This window comes from Peromyscus maniculatus, chromosome 17 (genome assembly GCF_049852395.1).
Source record: "Peromyscus maniculatus bairdii isolate BWxNUB_F1_BW_parent chromosome 17, HU_Pman_BW_mat_3.1, whole genome shotgun sequence".
In the NCBI taxonomy this organism is placed as follows: domain Eukaryota; kingdom Metazoa; phylum Chordata; class Mammalia; order Rodentia; family Cricetidae; genus Peromyscus; species Peromyscus maniculatus.
The window spans coordinates 12,403,130-12,417,435 of record NC_134868.1 but is presented as its reverse complement, the minus strand read 5'-3'; the positions used below and the strand labels follow the sequence as shown (position 1 = coordinate 12,417,435).

The window sequence follows — 14,306 nt, the reverse complement described above, 5'->3', positions numbered from 1 at the left end:
TGTGAAGTTTTACTTTTTAAAAGAAAATATTTTGTCTCACATTTTATGCTTAAACTTTATTACAAAATTCCAACTTGTTATTTGCTATAATGTAATATAGTGATTTTGTGAAGTAGCTACTTCAGACACAGCATTTGGCTCCTAGCCATTGTGATGAAACGAAATGATTTTTTTTTCTGCTTGTCATCAGAAACTCTGCATTACAAACATTTGAAATTCATGTGATGCAAACTAGGTGTGTTTGCTTTTACAGTTTCTGGAGAGAGAATTCGACCAGCAATGTTTATTGCTCAGATATGAGAATTCTAAATGGTTAAGATGCAGACTAGGTCCACAGGGTGAGCCCCAGGGTTCCAAGAAGTCTGCACCAAGAAGTAGTTTTAGGTATTTACATTTTCAAAGGTATAAAGGCCATGTATAGGAGACCTTCTGGGCTATAAAACCTATGACCTCCAGGACTTCCTCCCTTCTGGAAATAAATGATCATGTGACAGTGAGAAGTTATGCCTCTTTCCATTTTGCCAAAAGAACAATTTTTTGGTTGGCTAAGAACCTTTCTCATCTTTCAGGAAGATGTGTGGAAGGTGGGGTGATTTTCTCTTTTTTCTGTTTATAAATCATTACTTCATTGTACCTGGGCATGTCTGTCTTGTGGAGAGTTTCCATGAGCTCATACTGCTGTGTCAGAGGAATATGATATTGGGGAAACTTGTTCCACTTTATGGTTTCAAATTGGGAGTTATATGGACCTAGAGCACCCAGAATTCAGAATAAAATTCACAAAGGTGGGCTTCAAAAACCCAGGAGGTATATGTCACTGCTTTCTACTGGTGTGTGCTTGGACAGTTTCTGCTAGCTAGTAGTGCTGTTTTGGAAGGTTTTGGAAAGTTATGAGATGCTACCTTACCCATGGACCTGGTCTGAGAAGTTGTCACTTATACTTCTTAGATCAGAGCTACGAATTAAACAACAGCCTGCACACTAAATTTGTGCAGAAATGTAAGCCTTCCTGGATACCTTAATTACTTTTCTATTGCTGTAAAATTATGGCCAAGACAACTTGTAGAGGAAGGAATTTACTGGAGTCCACAGTTCTAGAGAGTCCATTACCATTATGGCAGGTGGATGTGACAGCAGGCAGGTAGGCATGGTGCTGGAGATTATATCATTATCAGAAAATATGGTTCAGAGAGAGAGAGAGAGAGAGAGAGAGAGAGAGAGAGAGAGAGAGAGAGAGAGAGAGAGAGAGAGCTAACTAACTGGAAATAGAATGGCATGGGCATTTGATACCTCAAAACCTGATCCCAGTTGCACTCCTCCTCCAACAAGGCTACACCTCCTAATCCTTCCCAAACAGTTCCACCAACTACAGACTTTGTATTCAAATACATGAGCCTATGGGGACCATTCTCTGTCAAATCACCATATTGGGCTACTGGGGTCAAGCCTTGAAGTCTTATAGCCAGCCATACTTTCTGTTTGTGCTCAGCCTCTTGACTATAGACACAATGTGACTGGCCACATATTATTTCTATGCTTACCTTTATCCCAGAATAAATAGCTGTGTCTTTTTGAACTGTAAACCAGTTTAAACCCTTCCATAATTGCTTCTTGTCAGCCATTTACTCATAGCCATGAGAAATATAACACAACCAGAAAAGATGGAGAGACCTAATCTTATGACAATATGATATTTTAAATACACATTTGTTTGCTTCCAGATTTAGTTTAGAGTCTGTAGAAGGATGTGCTAAGGCTGCTTGGAAATTCCTAAAGAACAAAGAGGTGGAGGAAAGGCCTCCCAATGCTGATAAAGAAGCTCTTGCCATGATTAACAAACTTCAAAAAGTTCAAAAGTCTTTGGAGAAACGAAAGATAAAGTAAGTATTTCACTAAGCAAATTGGCCACGTAAGGGTTTGTAGAACCCAAATGTCCCAGTAGGAAATGCTCATTGAAAATGCTTTATAATGAAATTCTAATTATGTCTTGGATTGTTTGTGTTTTTAAATTTCAGAGGGAAAATTGGGTGAAGATAAGTGACCAGCAGCACATATTCCTTACTTGCATAGATTAGTTTAATTTATGGCTCTTTGAAACAGGTCCAGATTCTCTCAGTCTATGTATTTTACAGAACTTGACAAGATCATCCCACAATGCCCATGTGACTGTGTCTTGACTCATGATACATTATCACTGTGTGAGCCATAGAGTGAGTTTTGGACTGGACTACAACACCGATTTTACACTTGGAAGGCCATTTCTCTCAGGGTGTAGCTAAAATGTGTCCTTCTCATAATCCTCTCCATCTTGAGTGACTGTGTGGGTTGGAAACTCTTCATATTTCCCTCTTATGAGTGGAGAGATATTTATGGACTTAAGACTCTCTAGACTCAATACTCTCTAACCTTACTAACCTGATCTTATAAACTTTGAAATTGGTTAAATTACTCTATGTTTGGTATTCTTTCTCCCTGTTGCCCAGCTGATGGAGTCTAATATCTACTGTTGATCATCCAACAGTTTTGGCTTTTGTTTTTCCTTTTTCCAAGCATTTCTTGCCACTCCCTTTTAGGATATTTATCATTCTAGTCACTTCATTTATCCTTCTATCTCTTTCTTACCATGGGCCCAAATGTCTGTCTCTTTAGTGTCTTCACACTTATTGCACCCATCATGTGTACTCATAAATTTGTTATCTACTTTCTAAATCTTGTACTCATTCCTGAACTTAGACTTATAATTTTTTGTATGTTCTACTTTGTTTAGTTAGGAGATAAATTATTCTGCATTTTTAAAATATACACACTGACCATCCTTTATCTGAAAAATATAAAATCCCAAATCTTTCAAAATCTGAAACTCTAGGTGCTCAGGTAACACTGGTTATGGAAATTTTTACATAATAAAACTTGTTATATATATAAATTTATTTAAAATATGTTTAAAATTGCCTTCAGGCTATATTAGGGGGTAATATAAATAAAATCTAAATAAATTTTCTTGTTTAGACTTGGGGTGCCATCCCAAAATTTGTTGTTATTTATTGACCAATATTTCAAATATTCAAAAACTAAAATTCGATTCCCAAGCTCTTTGTATAAGGGACACTAAATCTTTATTAGTTTCCCTAAATCCTAAGCTTTTTTACAACAAGAAGCTCACATTTTCCTCTTTGAACCTTCATAGCCTGACAGATAATAGTTGTTCCAGGGATTTTTATTTTAAAACTATTAAAAAAACTTATATTATTTTTATTGAGAATTTTATGCATGAGTATTGTATTTATATCATTCCTCCACACACTCTTCCTGCCCTCCAGCTCCTCTCCTGTCCCTTCCCTTTCCAATTCATAATCTCTTCTTTTGTAATTAGCACACACACAAATACATTCTATTGATACCATTTTGTGTGCTTATATGAATGCATGTTTAGTGATGACTACTTGGGATTGGATAAGCTATCAGGAGGCTAGTAACTAGAGAGGACTGATTCTCCCTCTTTTGCCAGCCAATTAATACCTATAGCTCTTCATCTAGTGTGGGGACCTGCCCCACCAGGAACTTAGGTCACCTGTGAAGAGGTGGCCTGGAATGGAGGAAAGGCAAGTGCACACTGCTCCCTGTTCCCCAGCCTCCCTCTTACCCGGAGACAATCAGATGCAGCAGGGAGTCAAGTCAAGCAAGAATTCATTTATTGATGGGCAGTAAGCCTCTTTTATACCAGAAAACCTCAGAACCCTAGGAGGGGGTGAAGGAACCAACCAATCACTTTAAAGGTCACCCTATTTACAAGTTGTTTATGCCCTAACACCATCTCCTGTTTTTAGTATCTTATCTTAGCATAAATAACTTGAGCTAACTTCCTTTCTCACCATTTGTCTTTAATCTCCATACACACAACCCAAGCTAACTTCCTCTTAGCCATCCTTTGTATCTATTCTCTGCACAAACAGCTTAAACTAACTTCCTCTCCACATCATCCTTTGTATCTACTCTGTTTGTAAACAGCTTAAAGCTTAAGCTCTATTTGTCTACATTTCTCTTGGCACCCTCTTTGCAGTCCATGTATGCCCCACAGATTGCCCCTTTTTGTTTTTTAAATAAGGTGGACTGTTTACTTGTTTGGCATCCCCCCCCCCTTTTTTTCAAGTCAAACCTAACATTTATTGAGAACACAGAAAATCAGTTAACAGATCAGTCCTACTGTCCCTCAGTGATTTAGTTATGAAGCAAAAACATTATAGGTTTTCAGTCCTAACCCTAGTTCTAAGGAGAGAAGAGTTAAGAAACCAGTTAAAGGTACAAAGACAGAGTTATCTTTCCCGACCCCTACCCCCAAAGGTAGCTGATGATTTCCAAAACGAGGCTGTTTTAGTCACATTTAGGAATTATTAGGACCAGTCTATCTTTAAGTCCAGTCCCATGGAGAATTGTCAGCCCCACACCTCTGGAGAAGGTTGGTGCTGAGTTGTCCTCATCATACATCGTCACCAGTGTCCATTATGCACTTGGTCTCCAGCACATGCTTCTCCCAGTTCAGGGCCCAGCAAGTGCTCACCTTTAAGCTGTGAGGGAGCTACACACTGGGAAGTAGTCTTTGATGAAGGAGAAGTACACACAGGCTCAGCCTGTCCAATGACATCTGTCCTCCCACCGGGTTGTGGACCCCAGGAAGACCTGGAGGAAGATGTAAGCAAAGGGAAGTTACCATTGCAAATGTTGAGCGGTTCCCAGGAACTGTGGTCCAGGTTTTTGGTTGAGGTAGAGAAGGTCAGTGTCCTCATGGATGTAGATCCAATCATCCTCATGCAGCCGTGTGTGGAAAGATACTGGCCCAAGTGAAAGCTGGGGACTTCTTCAGGAGCACAGAGCAGAGGTATGTCATCTGGCTGGTCCACGTACAGCCTCTCTTAGTAAGCATCCATTGAGAAGTAGAGGTCCAGTGGGGCTTCGCTCAGCAGCGGCAGCAGAAAAGACAGTTTTAACCTCAGCCCCCGGGTGCTGGATGTTGCTTTCTCCATTGGCTGTGCGTGTGAGGGCTGAGGTGGAAGGGCAGGTTGGTCTATGGCGGTGGGGTGTGGCCACACCAGAGGCCATCTCGGTAGAGTCACCATTGTCCCCAGGCTCCGAGGATGTTGAGGAGCCAGTAGTGGGGCCCTGGGAAGTGGTAGCAAATACTGGAAGCAGGTGGTAGAGTTCTCCTGGGGTGGGTGTCAGAGGTTGCTGTAGGGAAGCGGGGGAGGCCGAAAGATGTGGGGGCAGCGGTGGTGTGGGACGACCATCAGCTGGAGTACCGCCATCTGATGTCAAAATAGCACACACTTGCAGCTCATGTAGCCAGGGCCACCCTTATCAGGAGTTATCCTGTAGTTTGTGTTGCCGAATCTCACATACAAGTGTGTAGAAGGCATCTCCACACCCTACTGGGTTCTGGCTGATGTTTCCATGTAGGGGATGCCATAGCTGTCGGCAAGGTCCTGGGCCTGCCAACACTAAACAGTACAAGCAGCTAAGTCACACTTGTTCCCCACCGGCACCATTGGCACATCGTCTGAGTCCTTTATCCATTTGATCTGCTCCCTGTATTGATGGATGTTGTTAAAGGACTTGGTGTTGTTGATAGCAAACACACAGAGGAAACCCTTCCTGTGTGGATGCATTGGCCCTTCATGGCACCACATTCCTCCCAACCCACTGTGTCTAGGATGTCCAGCAGACATGCCTCCCCATCAATGACCACCTGTCTCTGATAGAAGTCCTCTATGGTGGGGTCATATTCATCCACAAAATGATTCTGGATCAGCTGGATGGTCAGGGCACTCTTTCACACACCTCCAGCACCCACTACCGCAAGCCTGTATTCTGTCATCATTTTTTGTAGGGACTGTCACTCCAGGAGCTCCTGCCCCACAAGGGGCACGGAGTGGCTGGGGAGCAGAAGGCCCTGACTGGGGCCCGATGCTGGTGTCCTTATAGCCCTGAGGTCAGAGTGTGATGGCCTCAGGGTGCAGAATAACTGAATATGGGTGCTAATTCCCTATTTTGTTCTATTAAAACAAAAACATATTTAAATTTAACAGCTATTTATCAGAGGTTATTTAGCTCTGGGGTTAACTCCCTGCGTTTGTAAAAGGGGGTGCCTTTAGGAAGGGTTGACAAACCTGTTGTTATTATTATTATTATTATTATTATTATTATTATTATTATTATTTGTTAGTCAACCTGACCTTGGGCATCTTTTTGTTGTGGAGGGGTGGGAAGAAATTTTAGATTTCTGGTGGGGAGCCAGATTGGGGCTGTTTTTCCAAAGGGGAAGATGCAACCATACCCCCCACCCCACAGTAAGTAGGGGCTCTGGTCCCCTCCACTGAAGTGTTAGAGGGTCTCTCCATCATACTTGAATCTGAGGTTTGGTTTGGGGTTTGATTGACCCCAATGTTTTTGAAATCTGGTTTCATTGGGTCCTTTGGACAGATTCAAAATATTAATAGTGAATAAGGCCTGCTGTAACTGAATATGGGGGGTTACTCCCCCTTTTTGTTTTAAAAGCTATTCTTTAAGGCATTGGTAGTTTCTTTCAATGATTGCCTGCCCTTGAGGGGATTCTTGTGGTGGGTTTTATATGCCAATGCTCAAAGAACTCTGTCATGGCCCTGCTGGTGAAGCAAGGTCCATTATCTGTTTTAATTTGTGATGGCAGGCCCAGAGTAGCAAAGCATTGAAGGAAATGGGAATATGCATGTTTGGTCCTTTCTCCCGTGTGGGCTGTGGCCCAGGAGGCCCCTGAAAAGGTGTCTATTGATACAAAACTGTACTTAAGTTTGCCAAAGGGCGAGAAATGACTAACATCAGTTTGCCAAAGGACGTTTGACTTCAGCCCTCTAGGGTTGACCCCTGGTGTCTGCTGGGGAGGCACTCTGAGAAAGGGCTGGCAGGCCTTGCATGTATGTATTATTTTTTTGAGATCTTTAACAGGTATGTGAGGGAACCTATGCCTCAAGCCCCTCCAATTAAGGTGGGTCAGGCCATGCAAGTTAGTGGCCTCCTGTAATGTGAGCATTTGGGTCCCAGAGGCCAATTCATCCACCCAACTATTTCCCCTAGCCAAAAACCCTGGAAGCCTGGAGTGCCCTCTCAGGTGTGACACATGAATGGGATGCTCCCTCCCCTCCAGCAGTCTCCTGAGGCTCATCATTAATGGAGAGATAGGGTCTGTATCCAGGCAAATGTGTGCCTGGGGCCAATGTGGTAGCAAATTCACCACATATAGGCTGTCAGAATATAGATTGAAAGGCACCTGAACATTTTGAAGGGCCATGATAACTGTCAACATTTCTTTATATTGTGCTGATCCCTGGCAGGGTTGGAACTCCTACAGGTATGGGGAGTCTTGATCTTCTCGGAAAACGGCAAAGGCCGATCCTGCTCTGCCCCCATCTGTGAATACATGAAGGGCATCTGGGATGAGTTCCAATGGGAACAGTTGAGGAAGTATTAACGGGAGTCTCCAGAGCACGACTGTCCATAGGGAAGGCCCATAATGGCAGCCAAGGGACCCTAAGAACCCTTCAAGGGAGAGTGCAAGCCGGGCATTAGCTCTGGAAAGCCATTCCACAGCAGCCATCTGAAAAGGGAAGGCAATAGATTGAGGGTCAATTCCAAAGTGTCTCTGGGCTTGTGTTCTACCTCTGATTATAGTATCTGCAGGCTGATCAGCCTGAGAGTACTCTCGCGGCGCACTCCCCAGGAAGGTGTGGACCCATTCAATAGGCTCTCCCTCCTGTACCAGTACCGTTGAGATTAGGGTGGCAGTTGTGAATAACCAGAGGGAGATGGGAAGATCAATAGAATATCTCCGTAGGGAGACCTTACCAAGGGTCTCCTGAATCTGCAGGAGACTGGCCCAATGTTCAGGTGTGAGGACAATGATATCCTGAGGTGTCTTGCCTTTCAGCAAGGACAACAAGAGTACAAGGTCCTCTTTGGAAATGGGAATCCAGGGCAGTAACCAGTTGATTTCTCCCAGAACACTCTGTAACTGAGTTGGGGTCAAGGATGTATGGACATCCAGCTTGGGCTTGAGTGGGCATGCTCAGGTCAGAGTAAGCTCTGTACCAAGAATCATAAAGGGTGCCACCCTCTGAACTTGGTTGGGGGCTGCTGTGAATCCTCCTTTCTGTAGTTGTTCTAGCACTTTGTATACCAGATCTTGCAAGTAGGAGGGGTCCCTATGTCCCAAAATGATGTCATCCATACAGATATAGGTAAGTGACCCATCCTTCCTTAACAGGGGCCCTAATAAGGTGGCTGGGTATTGTTGACAGAAAGCTTGGCTATTGGCCATTCCCTGGGGGTAACACAGTCCACTTAAACCTCTGATCGGGTTGAGAAAAATTAAAGGAAGGAATGGAGAAGGCAAATTTAGAACAGTCGTCTGGGTGGAGGGGAATAGAGAAAAAACAGTCCTTAACATCTATTACCACCAGGGCATGCTCAGCAGGTATGACTGGGACCAAGGGCAAATCCCTCAAAGGGGTGCCCACTAATTCCATCCTTTCCTTTACTCTTCTTAGGTCTTGCAGCATACGCCAGGTTCCAGAGGCCTTTTTGTTGACAAAAACAGGTGTATTCCAAAGGCTCATGGAAGGGCGTACATGCCCAAGGTCCAATTGTCCCTTGACAAGAATATGAAGCACCTCTAGCTTAGGTCTAGTAAGCGGCCACTGCAACACCCATATCGGGTTACCACCTAATAGGGGGTACCCAGGGGTAGTGGCCTCTAGGATTGGGGGTAGACCCAAGTAGGCTTATTAGGGTCATTCCTGTAGTGGGTGAAGAAGTCCTCACCGTTTATCTTCTCTATTCCCCATCACTTGCCTTGGGCTTCTTCTTCCTCCAAAATGTCATCATAAAAGGCCCAATGGTCAGTGGTGAGCACTCCATCCATTTGGGATAACATGTCCTGTCCCAGAAGGTCGGCCGCGAGGTTATCTGCCACAAGCGGGCATATCTTGCCCTGTTCTCCATCTGGACTGGTCCATTTAAGGAGTGCAGCCGTCTCTAAGGACTGGGTGTTCCCCCCTACCCCAAGTATTTGAGGTCCAGCTGCTAAGTCCCAATGAGGGGGCGCCTCCTCCCGGTGGATTACTGTCCTGTCAGCTCCTATATCCACTAGAAAGTGGAACCTTTTTTCCACCTATAACAGCACTCATCTTGGGGAGGTGACCTGGGGTCAAGGGAATGGTCTAGTTGGCATGGGCCACTCCGGAGGGCTGTGCCTGCCCCCTTTTAAGGGGGGCTCCTCCTTTGGTTGATGGGGCTAGAGGGTGCCCCTGTTCTAGTTTAAAGGCTTCCCATCGATATCAAACTTTGATCTACAGTCTTTTCTCCAATGATATCCCTTTCGACACCTAGGACAGGGGGTGGTAGGGTGTCTTATTTCTCCTTACTGACCTAAAGCCTTTTTTTTTGGCCATTGGGAGGCTGTTACAGAGGACACTCTAGCTTAAAATGTCCCTCCTGCCCACATTTAAAACAGGGGGTCATAGGCTTCGTAGTCCCCTGACTCTGGGTTGCCAGGGCCCGTGAAAAAGCCTCAGTCAGGGCAGCCATCTGGCATTGCAACGCTAAGGCCAGTGTCTGGTTCTGGTGATGCTGGGTGCCTAGATCTTGTGTGGCTACCACCCACCGGCCCATGGAAGTCTCTTTCAGCCATGCACAGGCAGCACGGTGTTCTGTATTCATTCCATCCCAGACCAGAATCTTTATAAATTGGTCCCGGAGGGGTCCAGTTGGTAGTTTGTGATTGATGCTTTCTTGGACCCGGTCTATAAATTCTGGTAGGGTCTCATTGGGCTTCTGCCTGACTCCAGCTATGGGGGATTCTGTAGGTCCCTCATCTAGCTTACCCCAGGCTGCTAGTCCTGCCTGTCGCACCTGGTCTCGGTATGGCGCTGGGAACATGGCCTGCTGGACCCCAGTAGAGTACCCGTCAGCAGTTCCTGCCAACATGCCGTAAGTAATCGGGATCGCGGGCTGAGCAGCTCGATTGGCCTCTGCTCGGACTCTACATTCCTCCTTATAGTGGCCACACCATTTTATATATTGGGTGCGTGAGAAGACAGCCTTAGACAGGTCCAGCCAATCCTTGGGGACACAAGGATTATACGCAATATCTTGCAGTAGGGGCTGGGACCAAGGGGCATTCGGCCCATCCTCTGGCACTGCCTTGCAGAGTTCCTTAAGGTCTTTAGCCTCCCATGGGTACCATTCTTGTGGCCTATTAGGGCCAGGGGCTAGATTAATGTGAAATGCCTGGAGGGTCTGTTCTTGGGGACCTGTGCAACCGGCTCCCCGATCCCTGGCTGATGGCCAGTCATAGGTACCCCAGTCACATAGGTCCCTTCTAAGGGTAGTATATGGCAAGGAGCATTCCCCTGTTTCAAGGATATAAGGCAAGGGGGCCTGCTCCTTCGGGGCATATGGATCATAAGGCGCAGAGGGGGTGACTTTAAACTTGATCTCTTCACCCTCCTGGTCCTCTTTGCATTCCCTGGCTTCCCCTGCCTCTTGGGGAATTTTGGAAAAATAGCACTACCCATACTGAGGGTTTCACTTACCCTGGAAGACCGCTTGGCCTTGGCCGAAGTACTTCAAGCCCCACATTGGGCACCAGCTGTGGGGACCTGCCCTACCATGTTGCTGGAGGGCTTCTCTCCAGGTTCCCCAAGCCCCGCAGTCCCACAATCTACTTATAAAATAATCACTCAGACGCTTATATCACTTATAAACTGTATGGCCGTGGCAGGCTTCTTGCTAACTGTTCTTTTATCTTAAATTAACCCATTTTTACAAATCTATACCTTGCCACATGGCTGGTGGCTTACCAGAGTCTTTACATGTTGCTTGTCCTGGCGGTGGCTGCAGTGTCTCCCCCTCAGCCTTCTGCTTCCCAGAATTCTCCTCTCTCCTTGTCCCACCTACTTCCTGCCTGGCAACCTACTTCCTGCCTGGTCACTGGCCATCAGTGTTTTATTTATATAGAGCAATATCCACAGCACTACCAGGAACTTAGGTCACCTGTGAAGAGGTGGCCTGGAATCGAGGAAAGGCAAGTGCACACTGTTCCCCATTCCCCAGCCTCCCTCTTACCCGGAGACAATCAGATGCAACAGGGAGTCAAGTCAAGTAAGAATTCATTTATTGATAGGCAGTAAGCCTCTTTTATACCAGAAAACCTCAGAACCCTGGGAGGGGGTGAAGGAACCAACCAATCACTTTAAAGGTCACCCTATTTACAAGTTGTTTATGCCCTGACATCATCTCCTGTTTTTAGTATCTTATCTTAGCATAAATAACTTGAGCTAACTTCCTTTCTCACCATTTATCTTTAATCTCCATACAAACAACCCAAGCTAACTTCCTCTTAGCCATCCTTTGTATCTATTCTCTGCACAAACAGCTTAAACTAACTTCCTCTCCACATCATCCTTCCTAACTACTCTGTTTGTAAACAGCTTAAAGCTTAAGCTCTATTTGTCTACATTTCTTTTGGCGCCCTCTTTGTAGCCCATGTATGCCCCACAATCTAGAGGTGGGCCCTCCTGAGATTTCCCACATTCATGTTTGTTATCAACTAGTATTGTCATTGTTTAGGTCTTGTTTGGGTGACCATATAGTTAATTAAGATTTTGTGGATGCAGCTTATCTGCTGTATATAGAAAGCATTATCTGGTAACAGATGTCCTGATCCTCTGGCACTTACAACCTTTATGCCCCCATTTCCTCAGTGTTCCCTGAGCCTTACATGTAGGAGTTGTGTTGTAGATGTATCAAGTCGAGATAGGCACCGCATGGTCAATTGTTCTTTGCATTTTGACCAGCTGATGATTTCTCTGATGGACTTTGTCTTCTGCAAACAGAAGCTTCTTGATGAGAGTGAGTGCTACACTTATCTGTGTCTATAAGAACAAGTATTTAGAATGCTGTTGGTGGTTATACTGGTTTAGGGATGTTGTAGCAGTAAGTTCCACTTTATGGTCCATTATTTTAACAGAGATATGCAGTTGGTTAGGTTTATAGTACCAGGCATGAATATGCCACTACTGAATGAGGCCTTAAGTCCAACTAGTTGTTGGTAGTTACCCTGGAGATGTAAGTGCCACTATTGCACCACTGGAGATATACTGCCATACTACTGTTGCAGTTTGTAGGCTTTATAGTGGGGTAAGACTTTTCATTGTTTTGTTCCCTTGGCAGTTTGTATAGTACCTTCAAAGCTAGTTCTTAGGGAGGTCTAGAGATATTTTTAAGTGAAGATCTAGGACTCACTTTGAAGTTACAACAAACATTTAGAGCATCTCTGATCCAAATATTCCAAATTCTAGAGCAAGCTAGAGTTTGCTCTGGGTCCTTTCATGTATGGTGCTTCTGCACATTTTGCTATTTCCTGGGTAGTATATTTCCTGTGTTGCATGGAGGAAGTGGATTCCAAGGGGAATGTAGGTAGGAAGTATGAGGTTTCTTGGTAAATGTACCTCCTTAGGGTATCTCTGTTTCAGGGTTTCAGGAGCCACATGGTCAAGGTGGGTTGGTGACCAGCAACTTAAGCTGTCAAAATGCAAGGTGTTAATACATTCAGCACTCTCATTGTAGGAGGATGGGGACCCTACTTCATGCCCTATGCATTGGAGGGCAAAACTCTGACCCTTCTCTGTCTTCATCCATTTCTATAATGCAGGAACCCCTAAAGAAATATGCACACCAAGAGCTCATTTTTACAGGGTCATGTGTGTTGAGCGGGAAGTACATTTTGTCTGTTTTCTTTAGCAGTTTTTATTTATTAACCGTGATTTACTTAATAGTTTAAAAAATGAGGCCGAGCAGCAGTGGTGGCACACACCTTCAATCCCAGCACTTGGGAGGCAGAGCCAGGGAGATCTCTGTGAGTTCGAGGCCAGCCTAGTCTACAGAGCGAGATCCAGGACAGGCACCATAACTACACAAAGATACCCTGTCTTGAAAAACAAACAAGACAAAACAAAAAACAAAACAACAACAACAACAACAACAACAACAACAACAAAAAATTGAGTTACACAACAATCTATATTCCTCTGTAAGTGCATTAGCATGTGTTTTGAAAACATAAGGCTGGACATAATCATGACATTTCCTTCCCCATTAAGGTTAATGCTACTTGGAGGTGACGTATTCTGGATCTGTGATGTATACCACTACATGGTGGAATGAAAGTGACCTCATCTCCCTATGTTTAGAAATATCTTATTTGCATACTTAAGTGACAAAAAATATGAAGAAAGCATATATGACCCCAGTGATTGTAAAAACCTGGTACATTTGGGGGTCCTGGAGAATACAGAGTGATTACCTAAGGGTAATCACCGAGAAAGGGGTGGGCACATAAGGAAATCATGAGGAAGAACAGGAGGAAAGCAAAGTTGAGAAGGTGTGGCTTCTGATAGCCCAGACTTGGCCCCTGCTTGCAGTGTTCTCCACAAGGAGGAAGGAAAATACTCTGGATTGGCAAAGCAGAGAGAGGAGAGCACATGCCTTCCACCTGAGTGAGAGAAAGGCTGAGGAAGAGAAAATGATGATCACATTAGCAAGATGAAACAAGGTCATCTGGTGTGGTGGCATTGTGTTCACCAAAATATTGTGCACCCTAATAAACTTATCTGCAGTCAGAGACAGAAGAGCCATAATATTAAACATAGAGGATAGGCAGTGGTAGCACACGCCTTTAATCCCAGCACTTGGGAGGCAGAGCTAGGCAGAAGTGCATGTGTTCAAGGATACAGCCAAGCATTGGTGACTCATGCCTTTAATCCCAGGGAGTGATGGTAGAAGGCAGAAAGGTATGTGAGACGTGAGGACTAGGAACTAGAAGCATTTGGCTGGTTAAGCATTTGGCTGGTTAAGTATTTGGCTGGTTAAGTTTTCAGGCTTCTAGCAACACAGTTCAGCTGGGAACCATTCTGGATGAGGTCTCAGAGGCCTCCAGACTGAGGAAACAAGACCAGCTGAGGATCCGGTGAGGTGAGGTAGCTGTGGTTTGTTCTGGTTCTCTGATCTTCCAGTTCACCCCAATACCTGGCTCAGGTTTGGTTTTATTAATAAGAACTCTTTAAGATTCATGCTACAATCTGGGGAATGGGAAATAATGAAGGAGAACACTATAGAAAAATGTCACATCCATCATGGCTTTATCTTGAGGGATCATAGTCTCCAGGGGCTAATGAGTAAACACATTAGGCACAAGGGACCGAGTCGTGATAATATAAATG

The 14,306-nt window shown here is 44.6% G+C and overlaps 1 protein-coding gene and 1 pseudogene across 1 annotated transcript in view; one reads left to right on the top strand and one right to left on the bottom strand.

Annotated features, from left to right (window-relative positions):
• LOC102911682 (putative ATP-dependent RNA helicase DDX60) overlaps positions 1–14,306 on the top strand; it is a 119,627-nt gene that overhangs the window by 68,397 nt on the left and 36,924 nt on the right. Inside the window, exon 27 of the mRNA XM_076553282.1 lies at positions 1,722–1,880. Within this exon, the coding sequence (XP_076409397.1) occupies positions 1,722–1,880 (159 nt within the window). The remainder of the gene's footprint in view (positions 1–1,721; positions 1,881–14,306) is intronic.
• Positions 4,882–5,869, bottom strand: LOC143269133 (GTPase HRas pseudogene; annotated as a pseudogene).